The 23,858-nt window shown below is 44.3% G+C and overlaps 1 protein-coding gene and 1 pseudogene across 1 annotated transcript; both read right to left on the minus strand.

Annotated features, from left to right (window-relative positions):
• Nucleotides 1–19,960: 19,960 nt before the first annotated feature.
• On the minus strand, nucleotides 19,961–21,043 carry LOC101610549 (zinc finger SWIM domain-containing protein 1). The gene is given in 3 exon segments (XM_004673285.2): nucleotides 19,961–20,329; nucleotides 20,331–20,464; nucleotides 20,467–21,043. Coding segments are annotated over 3 exon segments (1,080 nt in total).
• Nucleotides 21,044–21,150: 107 nt separating this feature from the next.
• Nucleotides 21,151–22,986, minus strand: LOC123459325 (annotated as a pseudogene).
• Nucleotides 22,987–23,858: the final 872 nt, after the last annotated feature.

Here is a 23,858-nt window from a genome sequence, read left to right on the forward strand (position 1 = left end):
AAGATCAATAACCAAAGTTGATCATTGACCTCCACATGTGTGCCATGGCACAAACACTCCTAAAATATCTCTTTCTCTCTCTCTCTCTCTCTCTCTCTCTCTCTCTCTCTCTCTCTCTCTCTCTCTCTCTCTCTCTCTCTCTCACACACACACACACACACACACACACACACACACACACACACACACGAATATGCTCACAAAACCACAGGCACAAATTGTCAACAGGTGGGTCTGCTCTAGCCTTGATTAAGCCAAAAGCACAGAAGCTTCCAGACAGATTTCTGCAGCATATGCCTTACTGAGGCCTGCATGAATCATGGTTTACAGAAGGCCTTTCCACTTGAAGAAGGTCAAGTTCATTACACCACATCTTGCTTACCTTTGACAAATAATTCCTCAAAGAGAGCTTGTTAGCTTCTTTGAGAAAACAGCAGTCCAATTCCTTTACCATATGGGGCAACCCAAGGAATCTTTAAGTACACATCTTGCTTCATCCTACATACTTGTTGTTAAAAAATTGCTTTTGGGAAAAAAAATTACTTTTGGGGCTGGAGAGATGGCTTAGCAGTTAAGGCACTTGCCTGTGAACGCTAAGGACCCAGGTTAGCAAATCAATTCATATTCAAAACAAGTAAAGAAGGCTTTAAAGAACCTATGTGATTGGCATTCACCCCAGAAGTAAGAGTCCTACCGCCTCTGTCATTCGGTGGAAACAAAACACCACTCCATACTCATCCTGGAGTCGTCGCTCTCAATCAAAAAGACTGGACCAGCATCCCTGCATGTTTCAGAAAAGGTGACACCTCTTCATCACCAGTGACAGGGGTAAGTGAGCAGTCCATGGAAGTGAATTCAGACATTCTCTACGATTTTAAAATCTCGGAATGTTTGATATGTGAGGCAGGCTCTCCTGGGCTATCAGCTGGCTTGGCACTCGGGGAGGTGGCTCTCCTTCAGCCAATTAAAGGAAACTTTCCTGGACTCTCTTATTCCTAGAGAAACCACGGTCTTGGTGCCCAGTTCACTCATATTTCAGACATCCCCTTTACAGTAGGCTTACAACTTGTAAGTGAGGGGTGAACCTGAAAATATTGCTTAATTTCACTAAGAATGACTCGGGCTCACACATGGCCACACATCAGCTGTCTGTTCATTTGATAAATCTGATCCTTTTTCTAAAGAGAGCTTAACGCTCTCACCCTAAATTAGAGAATCTGGAGCTTTTAGGTCCAAGAGAATGCCATGAAGATCCAGGGAATCTCTATGGGATAGGGAAAGGAGGCCCCGGACATACATGTGACTTAAGTGGTCACATCTGCATGGGACACGCAGAGCTTACAGATAAAGTGAGACACTACCAATGAGTGCTGAGCTCCTTTCTAGCAGGAGGACCAATGTCTGTTGGAGACAGTAGACACACAGGAGTCTCCCAAGTTCGAAAGGGGGAAATATGAGTAGTGTAAAACCCATAGGCAAGTATCGACAAGCTTTTTGCCTTATAGGCCCAAGGAAAAGTTGCTGAAGCCAGGGCAGAAAGAATTAGGAGTGTCAGGATCCAAACTTGTATTCTGAGGGTTGGGCTACCCTTACGGACGCTCTCAAGAAACTTCATGACCCCACAATGGATGCAGGTGGAATGAAGGACCACAATGGTAAGTATTGGAAAATCACGGATGTGCCCCTCGGTCATTCAGTAACGTTCACAATTATCAAGGAAAATATGGTGAATACGTAACACACAGCCCACTGTGAACACAGTTAGAATTTGTTGTGACCTTCCTTACTCCTCAAAATCATGAAAACTTCCCATCTGACATGGGAGAAAAAGAGAAGGCATGATTATGCTTTATGAGTGTATTCCAGGTCAGTCTGAGCTAGGGTGAGACCCTACCATGAAAAACAAAACAAAATAAAAAAGAGCGTAATGTTAGAGTCAATAGATGTGATGAAGCTACTTCAAAGAAAAAGTGAGTGATTAATAGTTTTATAAAAATAACATGCATGGTGTAGTGACATGCACCTTTAATTCCAGTGTTTGGAAAGCAGAGGTAGGAGGATCACTGTGAGTTTGAGGACATCCTGAGATTACATAGTGAATTCCAGGTCAGCTTGGGCTAAAGCAAAACCCTCCCTCAAAAAAAACCAAAAAAATAAATAAATAACATGCTTGTTATAAAATTTATAACTTGAAATTGGTTGATGTGGTGGCTTGAATCAGATGTCCCCAATAAAGTCAATTTATCTTGAATGTTTGACTCCCAGCTGACGTACATTTGGGAGGTGATGCCTTGCTGGAGGAAGTCCATTGTTGGGGATGGGCTTTGGGGTGTTATACCAGCTCCCCATTTCCAGAGTTAGGTTTGCTCTCCTGCTGTTGTTTGCACGTCCTGCAGTAGTGGTGACGGCCAGCCCGTCATGCTTTGTATCAAGACTATAAGCCAAATAAAAAATTTATTCCCACAAACTGCTTTCGGTTGGGTGCTTTGTTCCAGCAGAGAGAAAGTAACTACAACATAAAATTGGTACCAATAGTGGGGTTATTACTACCAGAGACCTGACTGTGTAGCTTTTGGCCTTTTGGCACTGATGGGAGGAATGTGGAAATATTTGAGCCGAATGCAGAAAGGACTGTGCAGGCTTGGCTCGTGAGGGGAAGAAAGAGCTTTGTCTAGACTGGGCTAAAAGCAGTGTGTCTGAGAGGCTTGCTGTGTTCTGCCAGTGTCATGAGAACTTGAGCAGAGTTGAGTTTAGAAGACAGCAACCTGCTTTAGCTGCCATTGTTTGAGAGCTGGCCACCATTGAGACTGGGCAGAGGTAGGAGGATCGCCGTAAGTTCAAGGGCACCCTGAGACTCCGTGTGAATTCCAGGTCAGCCTGGGCTAGAATGAAACTGTACCTTGAAAAACAAGAAAGAAAGAAAGAAAGAAAGAAAGAAAGAAAGAAAGAAAGAAAGGAAGGAAGGAAGGAAGGAAGGAAGGAAGGAAGGAAGGAAGGAAGGAAGGAAGGAAGGAAGGAAGGAGAGAGAGAGAGAGAGAGAGAAAGAAAGAAAGAAAGAAAGAAAGAAAGAAAGAAAGAAAGAAAGAAAGAAAGAAAGAAGGAAGGAAGGAAAGAAAGAAAGAGGGAAGGAAAAAGAAAGGAAAGAGAAAGAAAGAAAAGACAAGATACAGGTGGAATGGTTTATTTCAGCTCATGGTCAAGTGTGAGGCAGCTGGTCACACTGTGTCCACAGTCAGAAGCAGGGAGCACTGGATGCTAGCACGAAGAATGTTTTTGCTCCTCATTCAATGCAGGGCCCCAGCCCACGAGATAATGCCATCCACATTAAGGATGGGTCTTCCTACCACAATTACAACTTTCTGGAAAGACCCTTATAGATGTACCTAGAGGAGTGATTCTAATCCACTTGACAGGAAGGATTAACCACTGCAACCTCCCCCCCACTTAACAACTTCACAGCTAAATACATTATTTCAAATCATAATATTCCACCCTGACCCCTAAAGTTCCATTTGCATCTTATAATGAAAGATGCCTTTAGGCTATCACTTAAAAAAAAGTCTCCATAGTCTGTAACAGTCCCAATACTTTTCAAAAGCCTGAAGTCCAAAGTCTCTTCTGGGACTCTAGACAATTAACTGTGAACCCCTATTTAAAAAAAAAAAATTACAAAACTGGGCGTGGTGGTGCACACCTTTAATCCCAGCACTCGGGAGGCAGAGGTAGGAGGATCGCTGTGAGTTCAAGGCCACCCTGAGACTACATAGTGAATTCCAGGTCAGCCTGAGCCACAGTGAAGTCCTACCTTGAAAAACAAAACATACAAATAAATAAATAAATAAAGTTACATCCTTCCAACAGACGATGACACAGAAGAAACAGTCTCATTCCAGAAGAGAGGAATGCAGGCATAGCAAGGAAAGATGGTACTAAAACAAAACTGAAACTCAGGCTGGAAAGATGGCTTAGTGGTTAAGGCATTTGCCTGCTAAGCCAAAGGACCCAGGTTCGATTCCTCAGTACCCACGTAAGCCAGATATACAAGGTGGCACATGTGTCTGCAGTTCGTTTGCAGTGGCTGGAGGCCCTGGCCTGCCCACTCTCTCTCTCTCTACCTCAGATAACTAATACAATATTTAAATAACAAAATAAAACAAAAATTAAAACAGAAAAGATAAAGAAACTCAGTAGGGCAAACACCAAGCCCTACAGCTCCATATCCATCATCAGCTGGGGCTTATGAGAGAATCCTGTGACCAAATCCCCGACTTAGGAGAGGAAAGCTTTGTTCTGGCTCACGCTTTGAAGAGGGGAAGGCACGGAGGCTGCAGTGTGGGAAAGCTGCTTATTTTGTGTCCATAGTCAGGAGGCGGAGCGAGATAAATGCCAGTTCTCTATTTGTTTCCTCCTTCTCATTCAGCCTAGAAAACCAGCCCATGAGGTGACCCATAGTCAGGGTCTTCCCTCCTCAGTGAAACCTTTCTGGAAACATCCTCATAAATACACCCAGAGGTGTTTCTCCTAGATGGTTCTATTCTAGTCATATTGACAATGAAGGTTAATTGTCAGAGGTGGGATTTGAACCACGACCTTAGAGGGTGAGGAGAGAAGCAGATGGGCATCTAGGCAGAGTCTAATTCCTGACAAAGAAAGTGTATAAGACTTCCCTCAGTAGAGATGCAACCTTGAGGCAGGGCGCAGCAGTGCATGCCTTTAATCCCAGGAGGCAGAGGTAGGAGGACTGCAGTGAGTTCGAGGTCACCCTGAGACTATATGGTGTGAGGAAACCTTGATTAAAGACTTGTGAAAAAGCCATGTTGCCTGGGGCCAGAGAATAGAGGAGGAAAGAGAAAGCAGTTCTTTAATGACTTACTGTATAATTTAAAATTTAAAGCTCACATTGGGGAAAAATAAAAACGTCTTTGGTTTCTTCATTCTTTTTTTTTTTAAGTTTCCATAACTCATTTGGTGCAAAAACTAATCCAAGGCCATGGGCAGTCTTTAGTCGTTGTGAAAATAGTCATGCGTTTTACCACAGAAATATTCATGTGGTTATCATGAGGTGCCTGCCCAGGTTCTCCTGAGGGGTTTATGTGATGTCCAATATTTGTCACAGTACCTTTCTAAAATTCTCCCCAAATCTGAATTTTAACATGCAGCTGGAACCAAGGAATTTGTAAGGAGCGGTGGACAGACAGCAGGATAAGGAGGTATGGAGGCCACAGGGGGGCTCATGCAGTTAGTGTCAGGGAGATCTTTAGATGGGCTTTGGCTTTTACTCGGAAGTCAGAGGGAAGCCAGCAGAGGGCTGTGACAGGGGTTGACTCGGGCTCACTTCTGCGTTGAGGGTGGATTGACGTCGTTAAGGGTAGAGGCTGAGGGCTGGAGAGATGGCTTAGCGGTTAAGCGCTTGCCTGTGAAGCCTAAGGACCCTGGTTCGAGGCTCGGTTCCCCAGGTCCCACGTTAGCCAGATGCACAAGGGGGCGCACGCGTCTGGAGTTCGTTTGCAGAGGCTGGAAGCCCTGGTGCGCCCATTCTCTCTCTCTCCCTCTGTCTGTCTTTCTCTCTGTGTCTGTCGCTCTCAAATAAATAAAAATTTTAAAAAAAATAAAAAAATTAAATTAAATTAAATTAAAAAAAGGGTAGAGGCTGAGGGCCTGAGTGGACTACCGCGACCCGCCATGAACACGCAGCGGTGGTGAAGATTTGCGTGGCGGCAGCAGAGGTTAGTTATTAGAAGCACACTGAATGTAGTTTGAAGGGAAGAAAGGTCCAAAAGGATTTGCTGGTGGTGGGAACAGACGGAAAGAGAAGTCAAGGATACAAACAAAGCATTTGAGGACCCACTTGAGCCAGCTACAGAAGGTAGTGCATGCATCTAGAATGTGTTTGCAGTGGCTGGAGGTTCTGGCCCATTCTCTCTCTATCCCCCTCCTTCACTCTCAAATAAATTTAAAAAATAAAATAAAATAAAACAAGGACTGGAGAGATGGCTCAGCAGGTAAGCGCTTGCCTGTGAAGCCTAAGGACCCCGGTTCAAGGCTTGCTTCCCCAGTACCCACATAAGCCAGATGTACAAGGGGGTGCACACATCTGGAGTTCGTTTGCAGTGGCTGGAGGCCCTGGTGCACCCATTCTCATTCTCTCCCTCTCTCTCTCTCTCTCTCTGCCTCTTTCTCTCTCTGTCTGTAGCTCTCAAATAAATAAACAAAGCAAAAATTATTTTTTAAAAACCTGGGCTGGAGGGATGGCTTAGCAGTTAAGGCGCTTCCCTACGAAGCCTAAGGATCCATGTTCGACTCTCCAGGTCCCACTTAAGCCAGATGCACAAATGTGAGGCAAGTGCAAGGTCGCACATGCCCACTAGGTGGAGCAAGTGTCTGGAGTTCCATTGCAGCGGCTGAGGCCCTAGGCGCCATTTCTCTCTCCTCTCCTGTCTCTCTCTCTCTCTCTCTCTCTCTCTCTCTCTCTCTCTCTCATAAATAAAGCAAGCCTTTGGAAGACTGGAATTGTTGTGAATTGAGAGGGGTGGTATCATCTGGTGTCAATAGTTGCTGCAGTCAGGTTCTCATTGCTGGAAGAAATCACCCGACCAACAGCAGCTTGTGGGGAAAAGGGGTTTATTTTGGCTTATAGACTGGAGGGGAAGCTCCATGATGGCAGGGAAAACAATGGCATGAGCAGAGGGTGGACATCACCCCCTGGCTAACAGCAGGTGGACAACAGCAATAGGAAAGTGTGCCAAACTCTGGCAAGGAAACACTGGCTATGGCACCCATAAGCCCGCCCCTAACAACGCACCGCCTCCAGGAGGTGCTAATTCCCAAATCTCCATCAGCTGGGAACCTAGAGTTCAGAACACCTGAGTTTATGGGGGACACCTGAATCAAACCACCAGGCTGTCCTGGAATTCACTATGTAGTCTCAGGGTGGCTTCAAACTCACGACAATCCTCCTACTTCTGCCTCCCAAGTGCTGGGATTAAAGGCGTGCGCCACCACACCCAGCTTTCCTTCTTTTTTTTGTTATTATATATTTTTATATTTATTTATTTATTTGACAGAGAAAGAGGGAGAGAAAGAGAATGGGCATGCTAGGGCCTCCAGCCACTGCAAACAAACTCCAGACCCATGTGCCCCCCCTGTGCATCTGGCTAAGTGGGTCCTGGGGAATTGAACCTGGGTCCTCTGGCTTTTCAGGCAAATGCCTTAACCACTAGGCTATCCCTCCAGCCCTTTACTTATTTCTTTTTAAATTTTTTTTGTTTATTTATTTTTATTTATTTGAGAGTGACAGACAGACAGGAGGAGGAGAGAGAGAATGGGCACGCCAGGGCTTCCAGCCACTGCAAACGAACTCCAGATGCATGCGCCCCCTTGTGCATCTGGCTAAGATGAGTCCTGGGGAATCGAGCCTCAAACCTGGGGCCTTAGGCTTCATAGGCAAGTGCTTAACCACTAAGCCATCTCTCCAGCCCTTTTACTTATTTCTTAATGTGTGAGCATCCGGGGAGGGAGTCTTGGACACTTCCCCCTTCTCTCCCCGCAGTCATTCCTTAATAATCTTCTTACACGTCAGTGTCAATGTTGATTCTATGCCTTTTCTTTTTTTTTGTATTATGGTTCAGTTAAAAGACCTTGGACTGAACCTGGCATGGTGGCGCATGGCTTTAATCCCACCACTCGGGAGGCAGAGGTAGGAGGATTGCCATGAGTTCGAGGCCACCCTGACACTCCATAGTGAATTCCAGGTCAGCCTGGTTAGAGTGAGACCCTACCTCGAACCCACCCAACCCCCCAAAAAAGAAGAGAGATCTTGGACTATGGGGATGTTTGAACATCATTGGGATTGATAAAAACTGTGGGGACTTTCAAAGTTGAAATTGAGTGCATTGCACTTTACATCATGGATGTTTACCAGTTTACAGGGGACAGGGACATAATGTGGTGGTTGGATTAAGGTGTCCACCATAAACTTGGGTTCTGAATGCTAGATCCCCAACTGGCAGTGGTTTGGGAAGTGGAGCCTCCTGGACGTGGTATATTGTTGAGGGCAGGATTATGGGGGTTATAGCCAGCTTCCCCTTGCCAGTGTTTGGCACGCTCTCTTGTTACTGTTGTCTGCCTGATGTTGGCCAGATGATGTCCACCCTCTGCTCATGCCATCATTTTCCCCTGCCATCACGGAGCTTCCCCTGAAATCTGCAAGCCAAAGTAAATCCTTTCCTCCCACAAGCTGATCTTGGTGGGTGATTTCTGCCAGCAAAGCAAAGTTAACTGCAACAACCTTGCATAATTAAATTGTGCTGGGCTTTCTACCTCCATGAAAAGAAGTTTGAGGCCAGCCTGGGATCACAGAGTGAATTCCAGGTCATCCTGGGCTAGAGTGAGACACCCCCCCAAAAAAATTGTAAGACAATATAAATATTTGTTTAAAGTTGAACCTCTATCAAATAACAGAATCAGGATTCAACCCAAGAAGATTCAATATCTAAATATAAGATGTGGGAACTGTTTTATTACTACCCAATTATTTTGCTTGCAAAAGTCTGACATCCAGGGCCAGAGAGATGGCTCAGTGGCTAAGGTGCATGCCTGCAAAGCATAAGGATCCTGATTCGATTCTCCAGGTCCCACGTGAGCCAGGTGCACATGGTGGCGCATGCGTCTGGAGTTCATTTGCAGTGGCTAGAAGCCCTGGCACACCCATTCTCATTCTCACTCTCTCTCTCCCCGCCCCTCTGTCTCTAATAAACAAATAAATCTAAAACAAAAAAGTCTGACACCCCAAGTTCGATTCCCCAGTACCCACATAAAGCCAGATACACAAAGTGGTGCATGCATCTGGAGTTTGTTTGCAGTGGCAAGAGGCCCTGGCATACCCATCCATTATCTCTCTCCCTCTTCCTCCCTCCCCTCCCTTCTTGCAAATAAATAAAAAAATGTTTAAATAACTTTAAAAAGTGAAGAAATGAGCCAGGCGTGGTGGTACACACCTTTAATCCCAGCACTCGGGAGGCAGAGGTAGGAGGATCACCGTGAGTTTGAGGCCACCCTGAGATTATCTAGTGAATTCCAGGTCAGCCTGGGCTAGAGTGAGACCCTACTTTGAAAAACAAAACAAACAAGCAAACAAACAAATGAATTTTTGAAAGGATAAGTTCCAAACACCCACACAGTAATGGGAGATGAAGCCAGGGAAATCTGGAAGCTCTCAGGCTACATACAGCAGCAAAATGAGAGACCCTTTCCCTAATAAAACAGAAGGTGGAGCCAGGCGTGGTGGCGCATGCCTTTAATCCCAGCACTCGGGAGGCAGAGTTAAGAGGATCGCCGTGAGTTCGAGGCCACCCTGAGACTCCATAGTGAATTCCAGGTCAGCGTGGGCTACAGTGAGACCCCACCTCAAAAAACCAAAAAAATAAAAATAAAAATAAAAAATAAAAATAAAACAGAAGGTGGGAACTAGAACCCCAAGGTTGTCCTCAGACCTCCACATGTACCCCGTGGCATGTGTGGGCCCACATATATACACACATTCACATTAACACACACACAAATTTAAAAACAATAATACTTAAGAGCCAGAGGATGGAGAAAAATACTGTGCGACATGATGTCTTCCAGACATGGCATGGCCATCGCCTTCATGACTTCACAGTGTTTAATATGACCTGCATAGACCTGCGCAGTATTGGGCCCTTCAATCTTCCACCGTGGATGGTAGAGGCCAGCATGAGGCCACTACTCCTCCGTGAGGAGTTACTGGCAATTAATGGTTTCTGGGGGAGTGGGAGACATTTTCTCCAGTGGGGTGGCTACTGGTAAATTGAACATGCTCCAGTAAATAATTTCCCAATCATGCAGGCAAACCCTAATTGACCTCAGTGGGACACACACATACAAAAGACACAAAACGGCATCAAGTCGGGTGTGCTGGTACATGCACGCGTACCCCTTTAATCCAGCACTCAGGACGCAGAGGTAGGAGGATCGCTGTGAGTTTGAAGCCAGCCTGAGAGTGCATAGTGAATTCCATTCAGGTCAGCCTGGACTAGAGTAAGACCCTGCCTCGAGAAAAAAAAAAAAAAATAGAAGAGGGGCTAGTGGGAAGAAGAAGGGGTTCAGTGCAAGGGAAATGAGGGCAGATGGTAATAGGAGTGGATTATGATCAAGATATATTATATATGTGGGCTGGAGAGATGGCTTAGTGGTTAAGCGCTTGCCTGTGAAGCCTAAGGGCCCCAGTTCAAGGCTCAACTCCCCAGGACCCACGTTAGCCTGATGCACAAGGGGGCGCACGCGTCTGGAGTTCGTTTGCAGTGGCTGGGGGCCCTGGCGTGCCCATTCTCTCTCTCTGTCTGTCTGTCGCTCTCAAATAAATAAATAAAAATAAACAAAAAAATTTGGGGGGAGGTAATATGATGGAGAATGGAATTTCAAAGGAGAAAGTGTGGGGGAGGTAGGGAGGGAATTACCATGGGATATTTTTTTATAATCATGGAAAATGCTAATAAAAATTTAAAAAAAATTTTAAAGATATATTATATACGTGTATAAAATGTTTTAAAAATATTTATCTTAGATCAAGGATGTCCTTACCCTCCCCTCTGTCTACTTCCTGAGCCTCAAAGCCCCTCCTTTCATTTTCACACAGGTCATTTCTTCCATCTTGATGGTTCTCCCCCATCCTTCTCTCTATATAAGCATAAGAAAATAGGTTCACAGACTGTAATGTAACAAATGTGTGTCCCTCAGCAACTAGTGCCAAGAATTCAACTTTATCGTTAAACATTTACCTCCAACAAGGCCATGTACTGAATAATCTTATCAACTAATTCAATATCATTTACTTATGTATCCATAGTTCCAAAATGGCTGTTCAACTTCAATGAACTTTAATTCACTTGGGGAAAAGATGACTTGCTGGATGACATGAGGAAAATTGAATTTTCTTTGCTCACTAGACAGCCAGTAGTTGTGTTTTGATAGACAATGGCATGCTATTAGTATAGATTTGTGGAACACATGCCCTTACTCTCTCTGCATGATAAAGAAAAAAATGAATTTTGGGGGGGTTTTTCGAGGTAGGGTCTCATCCTAGCTCAGGCAGACCTGGAATTCACTATGTAGTCTCAGGGTGGCCTCGAACTCATGGCAATCCTCCTACCTCTGCCTCCCAAGTGCTATGATTAAAGGCATGTGACACCATGCCCAGCTTGGAAAAATGAACTTTTAATAAAAGTATTTGTTTCCTCTGTAATATTTTTTTAGTTTGGGTATGTGGGGGGGGCATGTATGTACACAGAAGCATTTTCCTCATGTGCATGTTTGTAGCAGCCACAGAAGGACGTCATGTATCTTCTACTGCTTGTCTGCCTATTTCCCTGAGCTACAGTCCTTTGTTTGTCTCAAGGTAGGGTCTCACTCTAGCTCAGGCTGGCCTCGAACTCTCAGCAATCCTCCCACCTCAACCTCCCAAGTGCTGGGATCATCGTGGAAGAGGATAATGAAAACAGTAAGGAAGCATGTTATACCTTTCAGCCCCTCTTTAAAGGATGAAACCCCACCCTGCTACTGTGAGGCTCTTAAGAAAAGACCAGTTGAGGGAAAGTGAAAAATGTAAAGGCTTGCCAGGCATGGTGGAGCATGCCCTTGATCCCAGAACTTGGGAGGCAGAAGTAGGAGGATCACCATGAGTTCAGGCCACCCTGAGAATACATAGTGAATTCCAGGTCAGCCTGAGCTAGAGTGAGACCCTACCTGGAAAAAAAAAAAAAAAAAAAAAAAAAAGATAAAAGCTTATCCTGACTGGCAGATGCTTCCAATGCTTGGAAGGTAGAGGCAGGAAGATCAGGAATTCAAAGTTATCCTTGGATACACAGGGAGTTCCAGGCCTAAAAACAAGACCCCACCTTAAAAAAAAAAAAAAAAAAAAATGAAAGAAAGCCTGGTGTGGTGGCGCACACCTTTAATCCCAGCACTTGGGAGGCAGAGATAGGAGGATTGCCGTGAGTTCGAGACCAGCCTGAGACTACAAAGTGAATTCCAGGTCAGCCTGTGCTAGAGTGAGACCCTACCTCAAAAATAAATAAATAAATAAATAAATAAATAAATAAATAAATAAAATAAAAACCAAAAGAGGGGCTATAAAGATAGCTTAGCAGTCCAGGTGCTTGCCTGTGAAGCCTAAGGATCGGGGTTCAATTACGCACATAAGCCAGATGCACAAGGTGGGCACATGTATCTGGAGTTGGTTTGCAGTGGCTGGAGGCCCTGGAGTACCCATTTTCTCTCTCTCTATCTACCTCTTCCTCTCTCTGTCATATAAACAAATACTTGTAATGGATGGACCTGGAAAGGATTATACCAAGTGAGGTAACCCAGGCCCAGAAAGCCAAGCGCCGCATGTTCTCTCTCATATGTGGATCCTAGCTACAGATGACTGGGCTTCTGCGTGAGAAGGAAAATACTTAGTAGCAGAGGCCAGTAAGCTAAAAAGGAGATATAAAGGAAAGAGAAAGGAAGGGAGGAGGGTACTTAATAGGTTGATATTGTATATATGTAAGTACAATGATTGTAATGGGGAGGTAATATGATGGAGAATGGAATTTCAAAGGGGAAAGTGTGAGGGTGGGGAGGGAGGGAATTACCATGGGATATTTTTTTTTAATCATGGAAAATGTTAATAAAAATTTAAAATAAATAAATAAATAAATATTTGTTTAAAAAAGAAAAAGAACTAATGAACCCATACACACACACACACACACACACACACAGATAAATAAATAATATTTTAAAAAGGGAATGTAGCTGGGTGTGGTGGTGCATGCCTTTAATCCCAGCATTGGGGGGGGGGGCAGAGGTAGAAGGATCACTGTGAGTTCGAGGCCACCCTGAGACTCCATAGTGAATTCCAGGTCAGCCTGGGCTAGAGTGAGACCCTACCTTGAAAAACCAAAAAATAAAAACATAAAAAATAAATAAAAAGAGAATGAAGCTTGTAAACCAACACATGACTGTAGCCCCAGTACTTGGGAACCTGAGGCAGGTCACGTCTAGGCTGGGCTATATAACAAGTTTCAGGATAGCCTGGTTAAATTAGTGATTACCTGTGTCAACATACCAAATACAAATAAACAAGCACACAAACAAAAGAATGAATCTTCTAAGTAGAATGTTCCCAAAGTAGAAATCAAATCATTGATTACTTCAATAATATATTTTAGAATATTATTACAAAGAAGCAGAGGCCATAAACAAGATTTTAGAGCTTGAGGGACTGGGGGTTGGAGAGATGGCTTAGTGGTTAAGCGCTTGCCTGTGAAACCTAAGGACCCCAGTTCAAGGCTTGATTCCCCAGTACCCACATAAGCCAGGTGCACAGAGGGGCGCATGCATCTGCAGTTCATTTGCAGTGACTGGAGGCCCTGGTGCACCCATTCTCTCTCTCTCTTTTTCTCTCAAATAAATAAAGAAGAAGAAAAAGAGATTGAGGGACTGATTCTGCCCTCAAGGAGACTGCAGTCTCCTGGAAGTTGTGTGGCACACAGATAAAGAATCTTAAAACCCAGTAGAAGGTAAAATTTGTGAACTAAGTACAATGACAGTAAATCCAATGTCACTGGCAATGTACAAGGAGAGGCTGCATGATTATTTGGGGTGATGTAAGAGAGATTTATATATCTAATAGGAAGTTAAACTACAATGACCTTCAAGATGGTCTCCAACAAATGCTTTGTGGTTTTATTAAGTCCATAAAATCCCATAGTAAAGATTTTTAAAAGCAGGGCTCTTATTTTCTGTTCCATTCATGTTTTAGTTAGATGTTGCTTTATTTTATACTAACAATTTCCAACATCAGTTCTCAGAACATTCTTAATTAAACATTTAGGAATGGCTGATTGAGCATTTTTAAATCTAACCGTGATAGATTTTTTTCAATTTAATTTTTACTTATTTATTTGAGAGAGACAGATAGACAAAGAGTGAGATAGAGAGAGAGAGAGAATGGGCACATCAGGGCCTTCAGCCATTGCCAACGAACTCCAGATGTGTGCGCCCCCTTGTGCATCTGGCTAACATGGGTCCTGGGGAATCGAGCCTCGAACAGGGGTCCTTAGGCTTCACGGGCAAGTGTTTAACTGCTAAGCCATCTCTGCAGCCCATGATAGGCTTTTTTAAAGAAAAGCTCCATTATTTTATATAGGCAAACTAGAAAAATGGAACTAATAAGCTTCCATATATCTATAATTTCTATTTACTCTTCATACTACTTTAGCTTTGAGATTAATTGTTCAGAATCTTATTTCACAGTCACTCAACTTTTATTGACTTCGGTATTGACAGAACTGGTATGAGTTATAAAGCCTTATGTGGCATGATATATAACTAAAACACTTTGTCTCATAACTCACATTAATGTTTGTCTGCATGCCAGGCAATGTCTGCTTGCCTCTGAGAAGAATGTAAACCCATATTAATTAATTTATTGTAGCTTGGCTTATCAAGGCCATTTTCCGTCCCTCTCTGCCTTACACAACACAGTCTATCAGCCCCAGGCCACAGTTGAGGGGAATGTGGGCTCCGCCACCCTATGAGGTAACTTCTGTTCATGTAAACTCATATTCAATTAGACTACTGGGCCAAATTTCAAGCAGTAAAGCCCAGTGGATTAGATAAAAATAAAAAGTAAAATCTATAGAAACATCTTTTTCTGGACCCAGAATTTTTTTTTAAATCTATTTTATTTGTTTATTTGAGAGAAAAAGAGGGAGAGATAGAGAGAGAGGAGAGGGAGGGAGAGAATGGGCACACCAAGGCCTCTAGCCACTGCAAACAAACTCCAGACACATGCTCCCCCTTGTGCATCTGGCTTACAAGGGTCCCGGAGAATTAAATGGGGATCCTCTGGCTTTGCAGCAAACATCTTAACCACTAAACCATCTCTCCATCCCCAGAAAAAAATTTCTGTATTCCTCAGAAAGTACCCATCACTGACTAAGTTCATTTATTTTTTTTAAATTATTTTTATGTATTTGTTCAAAAGTGACAGCGAGATAAAGAGGCAGATAGAGACAGAGAGAATGGGTGTGCCAGGGCTTCCAGGCACTGCAAACGAACTCCAGACACGTGTGCCCTCTTGTGCATCTGGCTAACGTGGGTCCTGAGGAATCGAGCCTCGAACCAGGGTCCTTAGGCTTCACAGGCAAGCGCTTAACCATTAAGCCATCTCTCTAGCCCTTCATTTATTTTTTGTTCAAGGAAAAATGATGATTTTATATCTAACTTATTTTGCTAAGGGAGCCTCTCACTATTCTGTCCATACACTCACATATAATTCAGTTGAATAATAATAGTTATGATATAACCACTTTTAGAGCACTGGGCTATAAATAAGCAGATAGCAGGGACTGGCCAAGACACTTGGTCAGGACATCCAAGGGTAAAAAGGTCTTAGAAGCTGATTTAAGTACCCAAGCTGACAAAAGCTGCTGTGTGAGGCACAAAGTAGACGTATCCATATGGGAAGGGAAAAAAATCACTTCTGTAGAGACAAGACATTGTGGAGCTTGGTAATTCCAGTTTCTCCCTCAGCCAGATCAATAATGTGCCTGTCACTCGGTTACTTACATGCAACACAATGCCCCTTGCTATCAATCTGAAAAAAGATGATGCATCTGTGTTCCCAGAAACAACACCCTTGAGGCCTCTGGTCTAGTTACACAACACCCTCCCCGTCACCCAGTGTTGCATCCCCCATGATATTTGGACTGCTTATAAACACCACACAGCCTTCTCTTTCATATAATCTTCTTCTTCATATAATCTTCTTCTTCATATAATCCTTCTCTTTCATATAATCTCACATCACCATCCGATGGTAGAGCATCATACCAAGGCCTGGGTCAGAACCAAGGTCATTCATTCAAGTGGCCACAGGAGCCATCTACTCTAGGATTTAAGCAGATCAGACCAAAGTACAGTCATACACAATACTAGCAATATTTGAAATTTTAAAATTAAAAAAAAACTGCAAAAAAATAGATTTATATTACTGAAATTTCCTTTCATAATTTGTTCGTCTTTGCAATTTGCCATACCATATCACTCTCAGCCACAAACCCGAAACTGCAAATCCTTCATCTGGGAACAGTAGTTTGGAGTTTGCAAACACTGGTGCAATGTTGCATGTACTGACTCTCCTTATACCAGTGATTATCTAGGGATATGGGATCCATTCTGGCATTCCAACCCCAAGAACTAATTTTAAGTTACTTACTGCTTTTCAGTTAAAAACTCCAATTTGTAGCTGGGCATGGTGGCGCACGTCTTTAATCCCAGCACTTGGGAGGCAGAGGTAGGTGAATCACCATGAGTTCGAGGCCACCCTGAGTCTACATAGCGAATTCCAGGTCAGTCTGGATTAGAGTGAGACCCTTCCTCAAAGACAATAAGAGCAACCAAAAAACCCCTTCAATTTATAACTCTGTATTATCAAGTTAGGAAGGTTAACTAGGCAGTGCCAGTTTATATTCATAAAGTTTAAGATTAGGAACCTTTCTGGAATTGTGTTTTCAACTCTATAGATTTTTTGTTGTTGTTGTTGTTTTTGTTTTGATTGCTTGGTTTGCTTTGATTTTGAGGAAGGGTCTCACTCTAGCCCAGGCTGACCTGGAGTTCACTATGTAGTCTCAGGGTGGCCTCGAACTCACAGCAATCCTCCTATGTCTGCTTCCTGAGTGCTGGGATGGAAGGTAGGCACCACACCTAGGTTATGCCCAGATTTTTGTATGGTGCCTGGGGTCAAACCCAGTCTTGTGCACTGCAGACAAGCATTCCACCAACTGAGTCATAGCCCCAGGTCCCTGCAAAATGTTCTTTCAGTCATTTACTGAATTCCAATCAGGGCATCTCATTTTCTGGTACACGATACAATTGTCAATGCCACCAGTTAACTACAGATAACTGGGTAGCATTACTTATATCCATATTGTCATTGTTTGTAGTAGAAATGCAGGAACTGATTTAGTTATTTTTTTATTATTGACACTTCCATAGTTATAGACAATAAACCATAATGCCCTCCCCCCTTCACCACTCCACTCGCCATCATATGCCCTCCCCCTGTCAATCAATCTTTTATTTATTTTTTTAATTTTATTTATTTATTTGAGAGCGACAGACACAGAGAGAAAGACAGATAGAGGGAGAGAGAGAATGGGCGCGCCAGGGCTTCCAGCCTCTGCAAACGAACTCCAGACGCGTGCGCTCCCTTGTGCATCTGGCTAACGTGGGACCTGGGGAACCGAGCCTCGAACCGGGGTCCTTAGGCTTCACAGGCAAGCGCTTAACTGCTAAGCCATCTCTCCAGCCCCAATCTTTTATTTTGATGTCGCCAATTTTCATCCCATTATGAGGGTCTTGTGTAGATAATGCCAGGCACTACAATGTCATGGCTATCCAGGCCATTTTGTATCTGGAAGAATACATTGTAATCCTTCCTTTGGCCTTTACATTCTTCCCGCAACCTCTTCCACAATGGACCCTGAGCCTTGAAAGGTGTGATAGAGATGTTTCAGTGCTAAGCACTCCTCTGTTACTTCTCAGCACTCTGGTGCCTTTTCGGTCATCCCAGAGGTTACGACCATCTGAAAAGAGCTTCTCTAACCAAAAGTGAGAGTAGCATTAATTTATGGGTATGAACAGTAAGTGCTTACTGGGCAGTTTGGTGCGCATAATATAGGCATTTAGCCATACATCTGCAGGTGTTACACCCCTAGGGCTCATGACTCCCCCCTTCATAGGTTTTTCAGTATCAGGCATGTATTCCCTCCTGTGGAACAGACTGCCCGTCCAATTAGAGAGCAGTTGGTTTCCCCCATGACTACTGCACCAGTCTGGCTGGCCAAACTTAAGACTTGCAATGTCCACTGTTGCTTATCTCCACTGATGACCTCTCCCATGGAGCTGCATGCAGTCTAGCTTTTTCCAGCTGTCTGTCAGCTAGTCTCCATGGAGGAGGTTTTCATCTCAGCTCCAGCAGCATTTCTCAATGACCTTGTGGAGTCTTCAGCAATAGGGTCTTACCATCCATTCCTGATGGGAAACCAAGAACCTGAGCAATAGCCTGTAATGTTTTGGAGGCATCAGGGGCCTCCCTGGATTTAGTTATTTTTGTGAAACTTTTCTGAAAGTGCTCGGACATAATTTCAATATACTGGTCAATGGCACTTCCAGTAAAATTTACATTTACAAATGCTTGTTTCAATGTAAGACACACATTTCTCCTGCAATTTAGCATGCCCTTTTATAAACTTGCCATTTGAAAAATCTTTTGATGTCTGAGCATTTTTTTTCACTTAATTTATAACCTCCTTTATAATAGCATCAGTTACTTTATTCATATTCAAAAATAATTGCCCACTGAAAGTTCATTCCTTTTTTTCAGGTTAAAATCTTCACCCCCCTCTTCCCCATCTACCAGTCAGAGATCTTATGAAGGCTTATTTCATAATGACCTCTCAAATTGTAGCTCCTTCATCTTGTATTTGCATATTACACAAGTAGGAATATTCTTCAAAGAAAGATGATCTCTTCCATTGTGGCCAAATCAAGCTTCATTTTCCCATATTCACAGGCTCTATAGAAGATACAAATGCAAGTGCATATGAAATGTTAAAGAGACAATAAGGCATGATGATGGTGCTTGTACCCAGGATGAGAGCAAAGGCTCCATCTGAGGGAACTGTTGGGGCTCCGTGAAACAGAGGGGGGCTGACATTAAGCACTTCTCTTAATGTTCATACCCATATATTAATGCTACTCTCGCTTCTGGTAGAGAACCTTCTCTTTTCAGAGGGCAGTGACCTTGGGATGACTCAGAAGGCATCTTGGTACTGAGAAGAAGTGACAGGAGTGCTCAGTACTTCAGTTTCTCTGTCACACCTTCCAAGGCTCAGGGTCCATTGCAGAAGAGGTGGCAGAAAGAATATAAGAGCTGGAGCTGGAGAGATGGCTTAGCAGTTAAGCACCTGCCTGTGAAGCCTAAGGACCCCGGTTCAAGGCTTGATTCCCCAGGACCCACATAAGCCAGATGCACAAGGTGGAGCATGCATCTGGAGTTTGTTTGCAGTGGCTGGAGGCCCTGGTACACCCATTCTCTCTCTATCTACCTCTTTCTTTCTATCTCTGGCTCTCAAATAAATAAACAAAAATAATTTAAAAAAAAAAAGAATATAACAGCCAAAGAAAGGGTAGGATACCTTACAACATGCTCCCCCCAGACACAAAATGGCATGGATATCCATGACCTCACAGTGCCTGACACTACCGACACAGGATCATCTTAATAGGAGGCAAAGATCATGACATCAAAATAAAAGAGAGACTGATTGAGAGGGGCAGGGTGAGATGGGGAGGGGACATGATGGAGAATGGAGTTTCAAAGGGGAAAGTGGGGGGAGAGAGGGCATTACCATGGGATATTATTTACAATCATGGAAGTTGTTAATAAAAAAAAATTGAAAAAAAGTAAAATCCCTACCTCCCCCCAGAAAAAAATAAATAAAAAGTGAGGAACTAATTGTGCAGACATGCAGGTCCAGTGTTATCTGAAGTGATTTTTTTTTTTTTTTTTTGGCCATCAAAGTCCAAACTATTTATTATTGAGCCCTTTAAAGAAGAGATGTGCTCACACTTTCCTATGAAGCTTGACACACTCTAGGTAGCAGGCCACAGTAAAGAGTAAGATTCATGTCATTATTCTGGAAGGAAGGGCCACGAAAGTACAACAGTGTATGTGTGCGTGTGCGTGCCAGTGTGTAGAGGGGAGAATGTGAGCGTATACACGTGTATGAGCAATGAGCATCTCAGGACATCAACAGTAACCAGAAACTGGGTCTGGTGGCAAAGATCTGTGATCCCAGCTACTGGGGACGTTGAGGCACTCCATTTGCTACCCAGGATGCTGGTTAAAGTAGCAACTGCAGCTGGCAGGGGAATGGGGCTGTACCTTGTGTGTGTCCTCCAAAATCTGGATGTTCATCTTTTTTGAGCCAGAGCCGATGAGGTACACGGATTTCTGGACCACAGCAAGCTCACCCAGACAGAGCTGGGCAGCTGGCTCCATGCAGATGGCTTTAAGGGAGGGCTGGATACGAGCTTCTACCAAATGCTCTACTTTGGGGCTTTCGGGGCTGGTATCTGAGGGATTATTGTGGGGCTTCAGACCCAGGCTGAAGCTTGCTATGTCTGCAGGGTTCTGTTGCATGTATTTGAACAGAGAGGTCATACCTTGTTTCTCTAATGGGGTGGTGCCAAAAAAATTGACTGATGATGCGGGTGGTGACCTCGAGGTTCTGGAAATAGCTGGTGCTCTGGGCTGGGCTTCTCCAATGGTGGGCCAGCCAGATGCGGTCATTGAGCAGCCAGTGTGGGTGGAGCTCAGGCAGCTGGCTTTGGGGACACAGGTGCTCATGAGTGTGTACAGTTTCCTCAGGTTGTCTGCTGTGGCAGAGCACATGGTGCTCTGCAGGTTGGAGAGGAGCATGCTTTCCACAGATGGCTCCAGTGAGAGCTGATAGAACTTGCCCTGGAGGAACTTACAGATGTGGAAGGCTGAGAGCAAGATCTCAGCTGACGGGAACTCCACGGCCAGGGTGGACAGCAGGAGGAAGTGAGGATCCACCAGGATGGTAGAAACTCTCTCCCATGCTGGGTTAAACTTCTTGAACATCTGCAACATCTGGGCCAGGCCTCCAGCATCCTCATTAGCAGGGATGGCGAAGTAGACCACTCGGGCAAGAGGACCCTCCAGATGTACCAGAGGTCCATCCACCAGGAAGGTGTACAACACCTTGCCTCTTGGGTTACAGGTCCAGTGTATAAATAAGACCTCAGGGAAATGGACAAAGAGATCTTTCATAAAGTAGCTCTAATAGTTGAAGACATCTAGTTGAGGAGTCTTGCTAACCTGGTAAAGCAGAACAGGTGGGCTTGAGTCCTTAATCAGAAGTTCATTTAGCATTACAAAGGCCATGGAGAAGTTGGAAATGTTGAATTGCCCACGTTAGACTATTTTCTCTGCAGGAATGCTGTCAGGGAGACTTTAGGTTTCTCAAGCTCCAAGTAACTCAATGTCTGAGTCTAGATACTGTTCCAAAGATGGGCCTGGTGAGAATCCTCCAACAGCTGAACAGCCACTGAGGTACCAGCCGTGTCCACCAGGTGGGTGGACTTCTGTACCACCTCCCACTCATTATGGCACAGCCTGTAGGCTAGTTCAGAGCCACTTTGGTGCAAAATGTCTAGCATGTCACACTTGGGGGACTGCACCCGAGGCTGCTGCAGCAACAGAACCTGCTGTGAGTCTGGCTTTGTCTCTTCCACAGGAAGGCTGGGAAGACTCCCTTCACAGATTTCAAATGGTTTCTTGGCATTTAGTGGCATGCTTGGAGGCCGGGTTCTCTTTAACTTGGGAGTAGCTGTGGGCAAGTTCTTCACGCCATTGGTGTTAAAGAAGTCTATGTAGGAGGAGGGTACTTAATAGGTTGATATTGTATATATGTAATTACAATGATTATAATGGGGAGGTAATATGATGGAGAATGGAATTTCAAATGGGAAAGTGTGGGGGTGGGGAGGGAGGGAATTACCATGGGATATGTTTTATAATCATGGAAAATGTTAATAAAAATTTTAAAAAAAGAAGTCTATGTAATCCACAAAGTGAAAGATGCAGTCCAGTAAGGACTTCTGTTCACGAAAGAGGCTTGACACCTTGCTGGTGACTATGTCCAGGCTGTCCATTTATGTACTACAAGCATGCAGGCCTTTCCTAACATGCATGTACCACAGAAGTTCACAGGAGAACCAATGGGTCTGCAAGAACCTGAAGAGATCTTCGTCGAGTAGGGCTGGGGACATCTGACAGAGATTTTTTAGGTGGGCATCAGAAGAGACAAACATAGCCTCCCACAGGGCTTCCTTCATGAGCCTTTCAAAGGATGCATTTACTGAACTCTGATGTAACTTCTTCTCTAGGAGGCGAGTTGGGTGGTAGATGGAAAGGAGGATGTGGGTAGCAGGAAAGATCTCCTGCAGAATGGCCCAATGAGGAAATGAAGGGTCTACAAAGACCACCTTGACCTTGTGTCAATCAGAGTTGAATTCTGTGAAGATACTGAGCATCTTGGCTACAGAGAAGGTGATCTCCACCTTGAGCACAGCAAAGTGTACCACTCAGCTCTCTCGTTCCTTGGTCTCCACCAAGAAGGCATACAGGATATGGCCCTGGGTGTTCTCCACTCGGTGCTGCAAGAGATTCTCTGGGAATCAGGTGAACAGGTCATTCATCTTGCTGCTTTGGAAGCTGAGCCGGTCCAAGTCTTGGCTGGTACCCACATTGAAGGAGGCCATGGAACCCACATCTACTGTAAGAAAGTTCTTCATCACTTTTGCTATCCTGGCCAGGTCGGAAGGAGTGATGACCTTCTGCTCTGGTTCGGAGGGCACCTGTAGCTTATCTAGGCAAAATGATGGTTCTACTGGGGGCGTCTCTGCTACATCAGGGTCATTCTTGACTGTGAGCTGCAATGGCTGGAGTTTCTGCAGACACAATGTCTTTTGAGATGTGCCACTGGGGTCTCCGCTAGGATCAGCAGTTTTAAAATCAGCATGGACATGATGGGTGTTCAGTTTACTGATAACTAGTCTATCTAGCTTCTGATTGTACTGCAGGAGCAAAAATGCAGGGCACCTGTCCACCTCCTGTCTTCTCTTCCCATTTGACTGGGTCTGAACACAGACAAATTTCACCTGTACGTTTAGGATGTCCTCACCCAGAGACACGCCGTACTTGTAGCTGTGGAAGTGGACGGAGACGCAGTCCCTGACCACATAGGAGCACCTGGTCTCCTTTTTGTAGGCGCTGAAGCACTCCATGAACTCCTCGTAGGTCTGGAAGCAGCTGCCTAGCTCCATGGCCTCCGCCACAGTCCACACTGGCAGGGGAGGGCTGGCCTTAGCCAGTACCTGGCACCACGTCAGAGGTCGGAGGACACGCTAGTGGTACCCAGACCCAAAGGGGCGGCCCCAATCGGTCGGCCTATGACAGAGCTCTAGGAGGAGCCCAAGGCCTAACAGGGGTCCAAAAAACCCCCAGAGGCATCTCCACTCTCTTTGAAGTGATTTTTTAAGAGAAACTGAAAATGTATTTGTTCAACTAAAACAGCAACAAAAATGATAAAAGCATAGGTCAACAGGCCAGACAGGACAGGTCCACAAGCTAGATTACCCCAGCTCAGCAAGCAACTTCTATAGAAGAATATTGAATATGTTTCTATAAGTTTACTTTTCTGAAGCTACGTCAGGCACTGCAAATGGAATGTTATGAATTCCCAATGTTGCAACGATTTGTCCAAATGTTTACAGATGGCATAATGTGAATCTCATATTTTGCTTACTCTAATGAGTTTCCCAAATAGCAAAAATGCCTATTGCATAACTAATGGTCAGTTTTGCCTCATGTAGAATCGTCCTCAAAAATGCCAACACATGGCTAGAGAGATGGCTTAGTGGTTAAGATACTTGCTTGAAAGGCCAAAAGACTCAGGTTTCATTCCTCAGGACCCACATAAGCCAGAAGCACAAGGTGGTGCATGCGTCTGGAGTTCATTTGCAGTGACTAGAGTGCCTGGTGTACCCATTCTCTCTATCTTTATCTGCCCCTCTATCTCATAAATAAATCATTTTATTTATTTATTTATTTATTTTTGGCTTTTCAAGGTAGGCTTTCACTATAGCCTAGGCTGACCTATAGAGTTCACTATGTAGTCTCAGAGTGGTCTCTAATT

This window comes from Jaculus jaculus, chromosome 1, assembly GCF_020740685.1.
Source record: "Jaculus jaculus isolate mJacJac1 chromosome 1, mJacJac1.mat.Y.cur, whole genome shotgun sequence".
Lineage (NCBI taxonomy): Eukaryota > Metazoa > Chordata > Mammalia > Rodentia > Dipodidae > Jaculus > Jaculus jaculus.